Source organism: Syzygium oleosum, unplaced genomic scaffold (genome assembly GCF_021117445.2).
Source record: "Syzygium oleosum isolate NSW1041296 unplaced genomic scaffold, Sole_v2.1 Sole_v2.57, whole genome shotgun sequence".
In the NCBI taxonomy this organism is placed as follows: domain Eukaryota; kingdom Viridiplantae; phylum Streptophyta; class Magnoliopsida; order Myrtales; family Myrtaceae; genus Syzygium; species Syzygium oleosum.
Window position 1 is genome coordinate 1,193,046 of NW_026607541.1, and position 16,426 is coordinate 1,209,471.

General features: G+C 39.8%; 1 protein-coding gene across 1 annotated transcript; it reads right to left on the reverse strand.

Moving 5' to 3' along the window:
- Positions 1–13,745: 13,745 nt before the first annotated feature.
- LOC130136989 (nuclear transcription factor Y subunit B-3-like) lies at positions 13,746–14,524 on the reverse strand. The gene has a single exon (XM_056307660.1). The coding sequence runs from the start codon at positions 14,463–14,465 to the stop codon at positions 13,887–13,889; it is 579 nt and encodes a 192-aa protein (XP_056163635.1). The 5' UTR covers positions 14,466–14,524; the 3' UTR covers positions 13,746–13,886.
- Positions 14,525–16,426: the final 1,902 nt, after the last annotated feature.

A 16,426-nucleotide genomic window follows, 5' to 3' on the forward strand; every position in this document is an offset into this window, starting at 1 on the left:
CCAAGCAATTCCTCAAGGCCCACAATCTTGATTTTGTGAGCTGGTTGCCTCATGAGGCCTCAAAGTACATCTCTTATGAACAAAAAAACTTGTCGTTCGTGCCATATGGCCCATATTGGAAGAACATCCGAAAGACGTACACTTTGATGCTCCTTAGCAATTCCAAAATCAACTCCTTCAAGTCCTCAAGAAGAGAGGAGGTCAGCTTGTTTGCGTCTCGCGACCGCATGGCCATCGACTTCAGCGGAAAGATCTCGTCGCTATCATGAGTTGTCGGATGGTGTTAGGGAAAAAATACATGGACAAGGAGTTCGACAAAACAGGGTTCAAGGCTGTGTTTTAAGAAGTGATGGTGTTGGCTGCAACACCTATACCTTTCAAACGGATGAGTCGGGTCGGGTTTGGGTCGGCTCATAAATGGTTCTATCCCTATTAACACATTAATCCGTTTATGACCCATTTATTCGTAATGTAAATTTCTTAGCACATACCCAGTCATACCCGACCCGAATCATATTGCTAAAACACTTCCATTTTTAACTCAATCTATGAAAACTTGTTTCTTATGATTTTTTTAAAATTATATTGCTAAAACACTTCCATGTAATACAAATTAGTGTACAAAATTTATATTTTTTTTAAAATTGAGGCTTCATTTGTTTCGCAAAAAATGTGACATTTCTAGAAAATGTTTTCCAGGATGCCATTTTCCAAGAAAATGATAATTTTTCCGGTGTTGGACTGAAATCTGAAAACAACCGGCAATGGCCTTACCTAGGGCCTTGGTGGCCCCACCGGCCTAGGGCAAAGCAGCCCTCACCCAGTCCGGACGAGGCCTTCATGGCCGGCGAGGATTGCCGGTGACCCTCGCTGGCATAGAAAAAAAAAAGGAAAAGAAAAATAAAAAATTAAAATTATTAAAAAAATCCACATGGGAATGAAAAATTAAGTAAAAAATCTACGTAGGACGATTTGCTGAAAATGACATTTAAATGATCAATCTTAGTCCGATATGGCACTTAAGTGACAAAAAAAAAAGTTATGACACTCAAGTGAGTATCATACGAAAATTGGCAAAAGTACACCACAAGTGCCATAACTTGTGTACGGCGATCACTTTGGTGCCATAACTTTTTTTCGGATCACTTTGGTGCCAAGTCGGAGCAAAAGAAATCACTTAAGTGCCAATTTGGCCGGAAATCCGACGTGGCATTTTTTATTAATTTTTTACGCCGACATGGCTCGCCGGAGGCTGAGTCAGCGTGTACAGTCAGCATTTTTAATTTTAAATATTTTTTTTCCTTTTTTTTTTCTTCTTTCCTTTTTCTTTTCTTTTCTTTTTTTTCTTTTCTCCCCTCGCAGGCCGGTTGCCGGTGGCCAGCCGGCCACCGGCGAAGCCCGGGAAGGGTTGGGCGAGGGCGACCTTGCCCATGGCCGGCGAGGGGCGGCCGACCCTCGCCGGCGACAGGCGAGGCTGGCCCACGCCGGCCCAAGCGACGCCGTCCCTCGCCGGCCCGGGCGAGGGCTGCCTCGCCCGGCGCCGGCGAGGTCTCCCTCGCCGGATACGGCGAGGGCGACCCTCGCCGGCGTCGGGTGAAGAAAGCCCTCACTGGGCGGGCGGGTCGCCACGCCCGACTCAAGCGAGGGCGACCCTCGCCCGCCCGGGCGAGGCTTCCCTCGCCCGGACGCGGCGAGGGTCGCCTCGCCTGGATCTCGGCGAGGCGACCCTCGCCGGCGTCGGGCGAGGTCGCCCACGCCCGACTGCTCAGCGGGGCAACCCTCGCTCGCGTCGGGCGAGGGAAGCCCTTGCCCGGGCGGGCGAGGGTCGCCCTCATCCGAGTCGGGCGTGGGCGACCCGCCGCAGATCCGGCGAGGGCGACCTCGCCCGCCAGGCGAGGGCTTTACCTCGTCGGCGTCGGGCGAGGGCAGCCCTCGCCTGGGCAGGTCTCGTCTGTCGCCGGCGAGGTCGGCCGCCCCTCACCGGCCATGGGCAAGGCCGCCCTCGCCCAGCCCTTCCCGGGCTTCGCCGGTGGCTGGCCGGCCACCGGCGAGGGGAGAAAAGAAAAAAAAGAAAAGAAAAGAAAAATGAAAGAAGAAAAAAAAAAGGAAAAAAAATATTTAAAATTAAAAATGCTGACTGTACACGCTGAAAAAAATTATTTAAAAAAAAATGCTGACTGTAACGCTGACTTAGCCTCCGGCGAGCCACGTCGGCGTCAAAAATTAATAAAAAATGCCACGTCGGATTTCCGGCCAAATTGGCACTAAAGTGATCTCTTTTGCTCCGACTTGGCACCAAAGTGATCCGAAAAAAAGTTATGGTACCAAAGTAATCGCCGTACACAAGTTATGGCACTCGTAATGTACTTTTGCCTACGAAAATTATGGCACTCCTGTTGTTTTTATCCCATGGTAAAGCAGTATGAAAGGTCACATGATAAGAACAGCTACAATCAAGCACTCAATCATCACCTGTTGAACTCATGGTGACTGCTAACACATCATTGGCATCATTGGAACTATTATTTACTAGAATAACAACATTACCAATGCCAACAAACTTCACCTCAACTCTTTTACCCTTGTACTTCGGCCAATTTCTCTAATAGTACCATACCTCATCGTGGTAATAATATTGGTGGTTCCGAACTTGGACCTTGATTTCGAACAGATCTTCCATCCCCTCGCTTTAGATCCTCTGCTTTTGTCTCTACCCCAAAATACCAAACTTTGCATCGTATCTTGCGCTAAATTATCTTCTTGGACCTTGTAACTTTTTTTGCTACTTCATAGAAAACATTGTGGACTTTACCTCTTCTAATATAACCGTAGTGCGACCCAATAATAGTGGATTAGGAAAGTGCTCAAAAGAATTTGGTAGAGACACCAACAACATCATGCATCATTTCCCATCAAGCAAAGCCTCATTGATGTTCATCAAGTCCGGTATGAGTTCGTTAAACTCGTCTAAATAAGCTCTTATAGATGTGCCTTTAACCACCATGAATTTGAAGCATCCTTTTAAGTATATATAAATGATTATTCAAACTCTTCATTAGATAAATGACTCACGTTTTGCCCACAACATTGTGGTATTCCTCTCTTCAACCACTTCAATCAACTCTTCATTCGAAAGATTCAATTGGATTATACTTTTACCTTCTCCATCAACTCGACCTTATCGATCTCTTTCATAGTTTCTAGCAGTTTATCCTTACCCTCTAACACTTTCGCTGCATATTGATACTCCGCTGTCGCGGCCTTTTCGAAGGTAAACCACAAAGGGAAAGCTAATGGATTGCTAAACTTACATTTAGCGTGGACTCTCCCAACCCATATAAATCGCAACTTTAATTTATTCAGGAGTCGCCACTAATCTATTATGAGCAATTATAAACAAAATAAGATGTAGCAAAACATCTTACTTTGTGAACCAGAGATTTCATGTATACAGGACTTGATTACGCTAAATAAATCTAGCACCCTTTCGGTACCTTTGCTCTTTTTAAAAAAAAAAATTCACAAGAAGCCTTTGTCGATTTTAATTTCACAATATGTAATAGGTGATCATGTGGATGCACAAGCAATAATTTAATAATCAACAAATTAAAGCAATAAATAAATTGTTAGAAAGGGAAAAAGAACCTCGATGTGTTTAGCAAAGAAAAGGCGAAGCATTATTATCATAAAATGTGATAAAGGTCCTGCAAGGTATTAAGTAGGAAGCAAACAATAATGCATGCAACAATAATAATCCAAGTATGCTTGTGCAATGTTAACTAATTCTTTTTGGGTTTCTTCATTTTAATGAATGCAATTTTAATGTAAGTTATGTCTATGTGAATTCTAACTTAACATGCATGAACTATTAGACTAATGACATGAGATTGGATTATTTAAATGTAATCTAGATATGACCCAAAATATGCAACATTCACGAATATTTGTTAAAAACGCAAAGTCTTATGAAAGCGCAGACTATATGATGGAGACGCATAATCAGCAAATAACTTCAAGAATTATTACTACGCATCAATGCTAATGGAAATTATGCTATATCATTCAATAGTCATCAATATCTATCAAAGATACACAATTATCAAATTATGATGCAAAGAAAATATTATTGATTAATCCTAGATACAAATTATTATATGACTTCTAATGTACCTAAGATATGCAATTTCTAATTAGGAAACATGCATGAATGCAATCTAAACTCAATGCAATAATTTTATTTTTTTTGTATTTTTATAATAGGAATGTTTCCTAAAGTAATGACATGTAATATGTAAGCCCAAAATTGGAAACAAAGGTAGTCGGGGGTCCTATCATAGGTCTTAAAGATCAATTTACATGCACGACTCAAAAGAGGAAATTTTCTATTTAGGATACACCTAAAATCTCATATCAAATCATAGTTAGAATCGAAATATTCATAATTTGAGCAATTGAATATTGAAATTGAGAATCATTTTAGGGAAATTACCTAAATTGAGACCCCAACTTCGAACGGCAACTGGCTAAGAGATATCCACGGCAGCAACCAGCAAGAGGCGACGAATAGCAATGTCAGGGACTGTGGACAGCACAAGGGGTCACTAGATTTTTTATGCTCAATTCCTTTGGTGAAGTTGAAGAACTAGGTGTCATAGAGGTCTCCTTAAAATTTCATGGCATTCCGACTTTAAATGTCACGCCCCGTTCCCTCGGGAACGCCACCATCCCTCCTTGGTCGTTTAGTTGCGACATCCCCGGACGCGTCGCCGACCCTTTTTTTTTTATCTTTCATTAAACACACACAGAAACGTGTAAACTCCCGGACATATAATAAGGGGATAGTGAGGAAAACAAATATATTTCATTCACCTCTTAATTGTCAATAACACATTGGTATTTCACAAAATACAATTTTGCTACGCGTTCCTTTTTCCGATTATGACATCAAAAGGGATTGAGGGTTATCCTAGCTCCTTTATATACGAGGACGACCTCAAAAAATGTTTCTCCTCAAAACAGCCGATTCCCCTGGAACACCAGTCCCTTCCACTTCTCGGTCTATGGTAACCCGAAGCGGACCAAACGCGTACTCATATCGAAGGACCTGAAAAGTGGTTAACAACGACGGGTGAGATTTAACTCAACAAGTAAGCTCCTTAAATCTCGTTTAGGAGAATACGTTGCCTTTGGATCGCCCTAAACGTGTTGCTCTAGCATCGATGGCAGATCAATAGCAAAGCCCTTACTTTGCCTTAACTATTAACAAGAAGCAATTCTCTCAGTCTCTACTAACTATCATAACTCTGCAATAGCTCCAACGAGCATATGACAAGATCACATGATTGTATATATCAGAGGCATATCATAGTGCATAAGCAAGCACAATATCAATTTAATAATCCAGACACATATAATTATCACTTTCAGGCACAATGCATTCATCCATGCACGTTGAACTCATAATAGTCCGAATTATTAAACGACCACTCAGGACCACAACCAAACCCCCGCCAGTGTCTTCCGGCATAACTGGGCATCATCCCGCTCCGTTGGGCACGACAACGTCTGGAATCCCCACCCAGACAGCGTTCCATAAGGAGCATCGGTCTAGCCTCAATCGCAACACGGCATCATCTAAAACCCCCGCCTAGATGGCATTCAAATCCCCGCCGAGCATCGTCTAGAACCCCCGCCTAGATGAAACTTTTATGTGACAATGCACACATAGCAATCACTCAATGCTAATTCTTATCTTTGGGAATTAGCCAATGCAAAGTGTTTATGACATACACTTCTTTACGTATAAAGATATCATGAAATGCACTCATTTTCAAACACCATTAGCATTGTCCATTCAATTTCCCTTTTAAACATAAGCATGTTCAAGGTTGCCATTTAATCAAGGCATTATACAATATGAACTCATCATTTTTCTCATGGCAATTTAAACCTTAATACATGGTAATCTATCACTATATAAGACAAGTGAGCAAGATGAGTTATTACCATTTTCTATGATAAGTCATCACCATTAAACATGATAAGCTATCACAACTATTCTTGGTAAGCTATCACATGCAATTGATAAGTTGTCACCATGAACTTGATAAGTTATCACTAAACACATGATAAGCTATCAACTTAATTTAAGGTAAGCTATCGCTTAAATCATGATAAGCTATCAGTCAATTCGTGATAAGCTATTGATCAATTCATGATAAGCTATCGACTTACTCTTGATAAGTTATCGACCAATTCACTATAAGCTATCGACTTACTCTTGAAAAGTTATCAACCAATTCACGATAAACTATCGACCAATTCTTGATAAGTTATCACTTTAGCATGATAAGTTATCATTAAAGCATGAGATAAGCTATCACCTAAGCTTGATAAGCAATCAATTACACTAGATAGGTTATCACATAATAATCAAAATAAGCTATCATTAACTAGATAAACTATCCTCTAATCCACCTAATTAACTCTAAACCTAAACTATTAGCAACCTAATGCCCTAATCAAGCTTTAGAGAGTAAACTTACTCTTAAACCAAAGAAAACCAAGGGGTGGCTCCGCAAGGGCGGCGAGATGGCATGGCGGATGGCGTGCAGCGTTCCGGCGATGGACGACGGCGCGGGTGGCTCACTGCAGCGGACAACTCACGGTGGTGGTGGCGTGAGGGTGTCATGGTGAGGGCCGAACAACAAGAAAGAGAGAGGGAGAGCGGCGGATGAGAGGCTAGAGAGAGAGAGACCAAAGAGAGCAAACTTAGAGGAAAATGAGGAATAAGGGAAGAGAGAGAAAGTGTCTTGCAAGACACCCAAAAAATGGATGGCTCTCCTTTCTCCTTGCTTCACAAGCCAAGATGGATGGCCAAGATTAACTCTTGCTCACCAAGTTTGAATGAAAGGCCAAGATTAACTCTTGCAAAACAAGTTTCACAAATATCCAAGGGTAAAAATGGAATTAAGGAAAGATGAGAGGGGCATTTTGGTCAATTCCCTCCCTTATGTGGCCGGCCAAAACTTGAGGAACAAGTGGACAATTTTGCCCTTTTTCAACTCAAAGAGATTCTAGAAGACCTAGTCTTTTTGCTTAAAGACACTATTCCTCTCTAAGAGGCTTTAAATGGGCTTAAACTTGGGCCAAGCCCATTCCTCCTTGGGCTGAAATCCTCCTTGGGGCCCGTCATTGGGCTTAGTTCCTTGCGGGCTTCTCGTCTTAGGCTTTTCTTGCACAAATTCTCAAAACTTCTTAATTTATGCCCAAAAGGGTAAAATTGTAATTTCCCTTCCATTGGGCCCTTGTGGCCGACTATATAGTCCATGAGGCCCATTGGGTCCTTAGAAATTCGTGGGCCCCCTTGGGGGCCCCAATTTCCGACCCGAATTTCACTTTTCCAAAGTTTCTCGATTTACCGATAAATAGGCAATTCCCAGAATTTATCCAATAATTGTCTCTTAATCTTCTAGAGTCCAATACCCTCATCTAGATTAGAATTCGTAGTTAAAATCACTCAAATGCGTCTTTCGCATAATTAGAACTATGGGCAGCTCTTAGGGATTTCGTGCGTTTAACCCATAGTTGATTACAAATCAATCTATGTTTAAGCCTTTTCAAATCATGGATAACCCTCAGTTGTCATGTAATCGAGAGGGGTCAATTGCCCATTTCGGAATATACGATCATTAGGGATTGGTCTAGTATCGTTCGGAATCAATACAGTAATCGTGCAGAATCACCCGCAATCCGATTATACACTATTGCCGAATCGAGCTATAACCATTCCTGGATCGGCTTGAAATGGTTTATGAGGATCCCTCAATGATCCTAATGATCGAATTGTCAATTTATGATTGAGTTCTTTGATCGTGCGCATCGAAGTCCTAAATTGCCTTTCCCGAAGCTTGGAATATTCTTCAATTATTCTTGAATCGATTCAGAGTCTAATTCTACTAGTTGCGCATTGATGAATTAACCATTCATTACACCCTGAATAGGGTCAGATTTGAGGATGTCACATTAAACAAACGCATACTCATCGTTTTTGCACAACCGTGCGTTGGACTCTTTAGCAGTTTGGCCAGTCCAATTTTCTCAATACTCTCCACAAAATTTAAGTTCGATTCAATGGTTAACAAATACATACTTATCGATTTCGTAAAACTGCGCAATAGAATTTTTCTAGGGGCCGTGGGAGAGAGAGAGCTCGTGTGTATATGTTTCTCCTTTTTACTCTATTTGTCCCTTTTCTTTTCTATTGTGTATTGCCAACGCCCTTTGTGAACAACTTTCTTAATTTCAAGAGAACATTGTGCTTATATAGGCAAAATTAGGGCTTTTCTTGATATATCCCTTTCCTAAATTGAAACAAAGAAATTGTATGATATATTAAGATAGCAAAATAAAATATCTCTTTCATTCCCTATCCAGTGACCGAAATTTTGAGCTCAATGTGCTTTATTGTTTTTCAATTTAATTAACGAACACAACATTTCCTAATTTGACTTCCATAGTGTGAATCGCATATGTGAAATTTCGGCTACAATGGGCTTGGCCGAGTTTTGTATTCTCTTAGGCTTAGTCAAGATAATCTTATTAAGCCTAGAGCATCATTATTTAACTCAGTCCAATTATAATGCAGTTTATGTGGGCTTATAATTCTAAATGACAATGCTCCTAATATGTAGATGTAATTTAACAATAATTATGTTTGGGGTCAGGCTTGATTCCTAATTTTCTATGTAACCAATGAAGTTGCCAAAACTTAGGTGTCAACATTCACAACCCAAAGTTGTTCCTCCCGTTATACTTTTCAAATTCTACTTCACTCCAAACACAATTGCAACAACAAAATTTTTAGACGATGATCAGATAAGCAAAAGTACCAAATCAAGACCAGAAAAAACCTTATCCTTAACTCTAATACCAGTTGCTGAGAAAATAGTACAGATACTGAAGGATCTTGCTATTGAAGTCTAATGCCAGAAGAAAAAATTAACAAAGAAATCAACAAAGAACGATAAGTGCATCAGAGATTTACGTAATTCGACCGGAGTGTCAGTACCTATTCAATGGGGATAGTCGATCACCAAGAAATCCACTATCAATCCAAAAAATACAGAATTTACAATCACGGGCTTCTCATCCCTAGTTTACACTCAAAGCATAACACTTCTCTTGTTTGCTTTAACGTGTTATAAGTAAGTAGAATTCCATCTCTTACATATAAAGCATTTATATCCAAAATAGGAAACCCATTTTAGATAAATCTACTCATATTAGGAAACCAACTTGGATTTCATTTCCTTTACGGGTGCAAATTCGAGTCATATTGTAAAGGGAAAAAGTCACAAAAAATCTCAAACTATGATTACTATGACACATTTTTTCTGAACTTTTTTTACATAAAAAACCCCTAAATTATGCCCACTGGGATATTTTACCCTAAACTTTTTCTTATGACCTGAAAAACTTCAAACTTGTACCTATGTGACACATTTACCCTCCATCAAGGTTTCATTAGATGATTTTTCAGCCAAAATAGCGTCATTTTTATTTCACTTAAGCCACGTGAGCGCCATGTCAACATTGTTTACTTTCTGACATACATATAAGTAGATTTTTAAAGGTTCTCATTGACGGAACTTTGACAGAGTGTAAATATGTCACACAAGTACAAGTTTAGGATTTTCAATCTCACGGAAAAAAGTTGAGAGCAAAGATGTCACAGTGAGTATAATTTAGGGTTTTTGATGGCTTTTGCCCTATTTTAAAAGTATTGAACCTCTTTCATTTATTTTAGCTGCCCGTATTTTTCAATCTATTTAGTAATTTCCTCTTCTTTGTTGGACTATTCTCTCTTCCATCATCTGGCCCCTAGGAACCTAGCTGCATCGTGCCCTTTCTGCGTGGCCTGTATTGTCATTTTTCTTTTTTTGTCCTCTTTATCATTCTGATGTAGTAGCATCTGCCAGTTTCTCAATAATCCAGCCTCTCAAACATTTTTCCATACTATATTGGAATTCGGTGGACGCATATCCTTGTTCAAGAACCGAACAACGTCTATCAATTCAGTGACCATGCTAGTGCTCCATGCTAGTGCCAACGATTTGCTATTTGATAATTCTCGAATCTTATTTACGTTTTCCTAGTTCGGCGCTCCAGTCAACTTAATAGTTAAATACCATCATGTGATATAAAGTTCGCAATTTCTTCTTGTTCGAATGCAAGTATCCAAAGAGATACTTTTCTGATAACTCCAATCGTCGTTGCCATTTGTAGTACATTCTTACTCTTTTTTTTATCAATTTTTTGGCTTAAAGAATTTTTTAGTACGCGTTGACCATTATACAAACAGCCGTACTGTGTCTTTTATTTGTTTCCGGGAACAATGCCAGCCAAAAGCTCAATTATTAATAGTCTAGACAACGACAACATCTAATCGTGTCTTAGCTTCCTTATTCATTGTTGAAGATTGGAACAGCTTAGAATTGGAATAGAGGACGTCCGAACAGAGCGAAATTGGTTCGGAGTGCGCAATTCGGATGTCCTAAATCATTTGGGGACATCCGCAATAAAGCACCGAACGTTGTAGGCTAGCTAGGGTCCAACTCACACATTTGGATGTCTAGAGACTAGATTGGACGTTCGGCCGCGACTGGATGTGACGTCCCACCATATTGTTGCAGCTGGGAATTCTAGCATTTTGATTTCTCGACCGGACGTCCGATCCAGTAAATTTTGGCCGAGAAGATTACAAATATCTGGCCACGCGGGACCGAATTAAAGGACAATTTTTTACCTATTTCGTTGGTTGCATCAAGTCTAACTTTAAGAGAATTGTGAGAGAAACTAAGTGAGATTTTCTTGAATTCTTATTGTTGGGCTGTTTTGGGTGTATCAAAGTCAGGAAATATTTGTGAGCGAGTATGATCGAGCGATTATAATCATCCCTTTGCTCATTATACCGGAACCATTCACCGATCTCTTCCCGTGGAGTAGGCACACGGCCGCATCGCATAAATCCATCACGTCAGATTTACTTTTCTACATTTATCATTCACTTGAATCGTTTTGATTTTGTCTCCACTTCCGATTCTGCGCAATATCAATAATGTTGTTTTTCTGATGGAACTTGTGACAATGTTAATGTACATAACTCTCGTGCTCGATGCTGACTAATGAAGTTGATGTTCCCACTCACGAGGCAGTTCGATCTCTGCTAGTTCACCTACCCAAAGATGTTTTCTTTGTTTAGACATGACTAATTGAGTTTGGCCGACCAACAATAAGTCCATACTGGTGACGACGTGAGCAAGCAAGCGGTTCGGTCACGCTGCCCCGTGAATTGAGCAAGTCAACGAGTATAAAGAGACTCGTTCTTACGTACATACCAGATAGCAATGAAAAAGAGATAAAAACCTAATAAATTATTGGAGAATGTATGTATGTTATGTATGTATGTATGTATGTCAAGTTAGGAGACAGAAACTAGTAGACCTAACTTAAGGGTCAGTTGAGACTGTTGATTTAGTCATTAAGATAATGAGTATAGTTTAGGAGGCTCGTTCTAGTAATCAATAAGTGATCTTGAGTTGTTGGCCAACATCGTCCATCATGGCACTGTCCAGATCCGGCGCATGCCGCCTCGATTCAATGGGTGAAATAAGAAAGGAGATGTCCATGTTCAGCTGAAGGAGTTATGGGATGTGATGAAACTCAATGCTGTCAAACAAACGGCTCACGAGGATTTGGTGCTGGTAATAAAGAAGAAGTTTTTCATCTTGAGTTTGCCAATCCCCTTTAACTTGGTGTATGATCAAGCCCGAATCCCCGAATACTATGGTCTTCAATCTTTATGCTCAAGGTCGCCCTTAATCCTAAGATACGAGCTTCATAATTAACCAATTTGCTTGAACATTTGAATCTTAGCTTGGTAACTTTGAGATATTGTGTCCCTATTTCAGATACCGGTACCGCACCAAATTCTGCTCCTTTAGCATTTGAGGCTTCAAAATGGTACTTAAAAAAGGTCGGATACCATCTGCTGTCATCTTCTTTCGTATCAAATAGTATTCCCTCATCTGGAATTTTTATTTACTGGTGAATCCTCGTTCAGAGATTGATCAACAATTTTATTTGCATTAATTCAATCACTAAAACCTCACCTTCTGACTGACATAAAATATATCATAAATTCTTACCGAACAGAATCATCCGCCGTTTAGCCAATCTGTCACCCGTTCACATTCCTCGCTCTCCATGAAGTAACAAACTTTTACCTTAAACAAAAAGAAAGGAATATGGCAAAGAGTTTGAAATTCCAATAAGAAAAGTACGTGGGACTCGGAAATAGACATTTCAGGTTCAAAATGCTAACAGAACAATTTGAACTTCATAAAGAAAAGTTCTGGTAAAACTGATGCCGCAAATAAAATTTTCAGATTCGAATCTGAATTCTGTTCATTCTTTGGAACGATTACTTCTGACCGTTGGCCTGACAAAATTAATGTTATATAGTTGAGGTAGGAGAAGTGCACTCCAGTTTGTCGTGCTCAATACATTTCTAAGTCAATAATTTAAGCGTTTATTATTATTATTATTATTATTATTATTTAGGCAGATAAAAGTATGCTCTCAATGTGCAAAATCAGTGATCCCAGAGTCAATTGTATTTTTCCATTTTGTTCACATAATTAACTTTGGTAACCGAAGCATGAAACTTCATGTTAACATAATACGTGATATATTGATGCGCCACGTATGGGCAATATATATATCGAAGTAACCTTCTATAGAAGAAGGCGCATAGCTTCCTTTATAACAGCTTGTGATATTTTCTCCAGATACGAAAGTAACTTTTATAAAAAGAGGTGCATAGGTTCCTTCATAACATCTTTTTTGCTCTCTCGGATAGCTGTCATTTTCATTAGCACAGAATGAATTAAATTACTTTTATTCCATAACATATCAAAAGTGCAATAGACACCTAAAGTTTTTAAAAAGTGTAATCAACACAAAAAAAAATTACAAAATTGATGTTTGTAAGTCATGCATTAGCTATGTCCAATTTATTTGACGGAAAATGCCGACTTTTTTTATTACTTTCTCTTTCCTACGTGGCCATTATGTTAATGAAGAGTGGAACAATTACCAAAACGACACCGTTTATCTCCTAATTTTAAGGTTAAAAATAAAAAAAAAAGGTCTAAAAAGATAAAGAAAAACACACTCTACCGGAGGGGGCTTAAAGGGCGATGCTGCCCCAACCCAACCCAACCCAACCCCCAATATGTACTCTGCTTTAATTTTTGTGTTTTTTATCATTTTTCCTTTTCCTTAATTTTTTTATCTCTTTTGTTTAGTTTTTCATATTTTTGTTTGATGTAGAGCCTAGTTGGCACCACATCGGCACCATGTGTATTAAGAGAACAAAAAAATAACATGTCAGCATTTTTCATTAGGCATATTGGACAAACCTAATAAAATGACTTAATTGCACCAGTTTGATAAGTTTTAGGAATTGATTGTACTTTTTAATAGTTTTAGAATGAAATCGCACATCTTCGGAAAATGTTAGGGATTCAGGTGCACTTAATCGCACGTCACGGCAACATGTACTACATGCATTACTCTTCCGTTTTGTAGACACCCCGAATGATGCCTGAATTTTAACAAAATATAGCTGTGGCGAAGTTTAGATTTTTGAGAAAAAAAAACTGGAGAACTTAAGTAGGTACTATAGGAAATTTGCGATATATTTCCATTAGTATGAGTAGATTGAACAAAAATAAGCTTACTACTTCAACATAACATACCATCTAACAAATCGGTGGTTATATTTCCCACTTGAAATTAATTAAGTAAGCTCTAAAATTTCTCTACCACCCCACCCCATTATGAATTTGAGGAGCCATAACTTTATTTCCACTCCCATCCCCATTCTCACCGATCATCATCCGATTCACGTTGAACCCTCCCCCAACAGCGACCAACCCATAAAAGCTCTGAAAATCCCCCACGCCGTTGACCCTGTGCTCTGCCCCAGATGGCGCCGGCGGGTCCTCGTGCCCCCTCCCCGTGCCGGCGGCGCTGCCCTTGTCGCCCTCAGCCTCGTGATACCGGTTGAGGTACACCTTGAGGGGGGCAACGTAGTTCTCGAAGCCGAGGGTGGTCATGGCCCAGAGGAGGTCGTCACCGTTGATGGTCTTGCGCTTCTCGCGCTGGCACTTGTCAGAGGCCTCGCCGGTGACAAAGCTGATGAACTCGGAGACGCACTCCTGGACGGTCTCCTTGGCCTCCTTGGAGATCTTGGCGTTCGCAGGGAGGGACCGCTTCATGATCCGGCTCACGTTGGCGATCGGCAGGAACCGGTCCTGCTCCTTCGGGTTGTAGCCGTCCGACACGTTGCCCGATAAGGGGCTCCCGACAGGGCTTGTCTGGCTTCTCTTCCCGGTCATAGTATGCGAGAGAGAGAGAGAGAGAGAGAGAGAGAGAGAGAGAGATTTCGCAATGGAAGTGTGTTTGTTTATGAGTTTTGAGAATCTGAAGAGAGTTTGGTTTTATAGGGATAGGGGGGGATAAAGGTGTGAAAGATACCTCAAAAAAAAAAAAGAGAGGGAAAAAAGTGCAAGTTCGGCTTGATGTGGACACATAAGGAAAGGAACAAGCACTTAGTTGATTTTAGGACCATGCATGTGAATAAAGGTGATGGTTTTTGAAAAGCGCTTACTATATATTTGTTGATTTTTCGGGTCCTTTCAGAATTTCAAGGGTCAGATATATTTTACATAGCGAATTTTCTTATCATTCTCGATTTTCTTTACATGGATTTTCTTGTATTTGGCTACATATATAAACTTTTTAATTCCTCCACTTTTCCTTCCAACGGTAAAGTGTTGGGGTACTATTGTAGACCACAAATATGCGTCGATAAGGAGAGGTCAAACCGATTAGATTATAGAAGATGTTGGGTTACAAAAGTGATGTAGTCAATTGAGACGGGATTGATTTCGGTAATTATTCTCCTCTTCTGGACTTATCCATTTGGGCGTTGCTTTCCTTGATCGTACTTGATTTTGAGCCTGAGTAAACTTAATAGGAGGGAAAAGAGTATTTTTTGTTTGGTGAGGTGAAAGGAATCAATATGGATATGTTTGGGGGCTTGTCATAGTTTCGGGGAAGCAAAACCATGTGTACCTCCGGCACAAATCTTTGAACAATCTCCAAAAGCAGTGGCATAAGTGATTTGATTCCTTTGTGCTCCTAGATGGCTACTATAGGAGTGAATATAACAGTCATGTAATATCGTATAGAATGTTGAAAGATGGGTCGTGCATCGATCGATCTGCTAGTTAACGTGAATTGCTGCACATTATATTAAACAAAAATAGGGTTAATTCCAAAAAAAAGCACCAACTTTAGGTAGAGGGACAATTCTTGCCCGAACTTTTTTTTGTCCTGTAAAAAAGCACCAACTTTAGGTCAAGAGATAATTATGGCCCAAACTTTTTTTTGTCCTGTAAAAAAGCATCAACTTTAGGTCGAGTGACAATTCTGGCCCCAATTTTTTTTTGTCTCGTAAAAAAGCACCAACTTTCACTTAAATCCCAAATCTGGCCTCCCATTGACTTTCTATTTGAAGTCACCCTTGTTTGAGAAAAAAGTTTATATGGTGGTGAGCTTGGCGAATCTCATCCATGACGTCTATCGACGGGTGGTGGTCTACAGTTATAGATTACGACAAAACAACGAAGTCTGGCCAAAGAGATTCAATCTGGAGATATTTTTTATTTGCTGGTGAAGTGAAGGAGACGAACAGTTTCATTGTTATTCTTCAAGCCGTGGCTCAGATAATAAGACAATGAATAATACTTTAAATTCAGTCAGCAAGTCAGTGGATTTATTGTTAAGGTGGAACAGTCAAGTTCGATAATCAATGGTTTTAAGTTAATGAGGGCCAAATTTGGGATTTAAGTGAAAGTTGATTTTTTTTACGAGACAAAAAAAAGTTGGGGCCAGAGTTATCACTCGACCTAAAGTTGGTGCTTTTTTACGGGACAAAAAAAAGTTCGGGCCAGAATTGTCCATTGACCTAAAGTTGGTGCTTTTTTTTTTAATTAACCCAACAAAAATAGGATGAACGGAGGAAGTAATGCGATTCGATCGATGTGACAAATTTCAGAATTTCAATAGAAAAACATTTCATAGTACAAAGTACATGACAAATCGGTGTGAAACCCTACTTTACATTATATACCAAAACTTTACTCAATCTCTCATAAGGAAACATAATAAAAAAAACTAAAGCAGTCTATTTAGTGGCACTAGTGCGATTAGGGTTCATATCCTTTTGAAAAAACAAAACCCTAAAAGCTTGCCCAACATGTGAAAGAAAATGTAGTCAGTCCACTTCGGCCTA

Coding starts and splice junctions, on each gene's coding strand:
- LOC130136989 (XM_056307660.1), bottom strand. CDS start 14,465: ATGACCGGGAAGAGAAGCCAGACAAGCCCTGTCGGGAGCCCCTTATCG.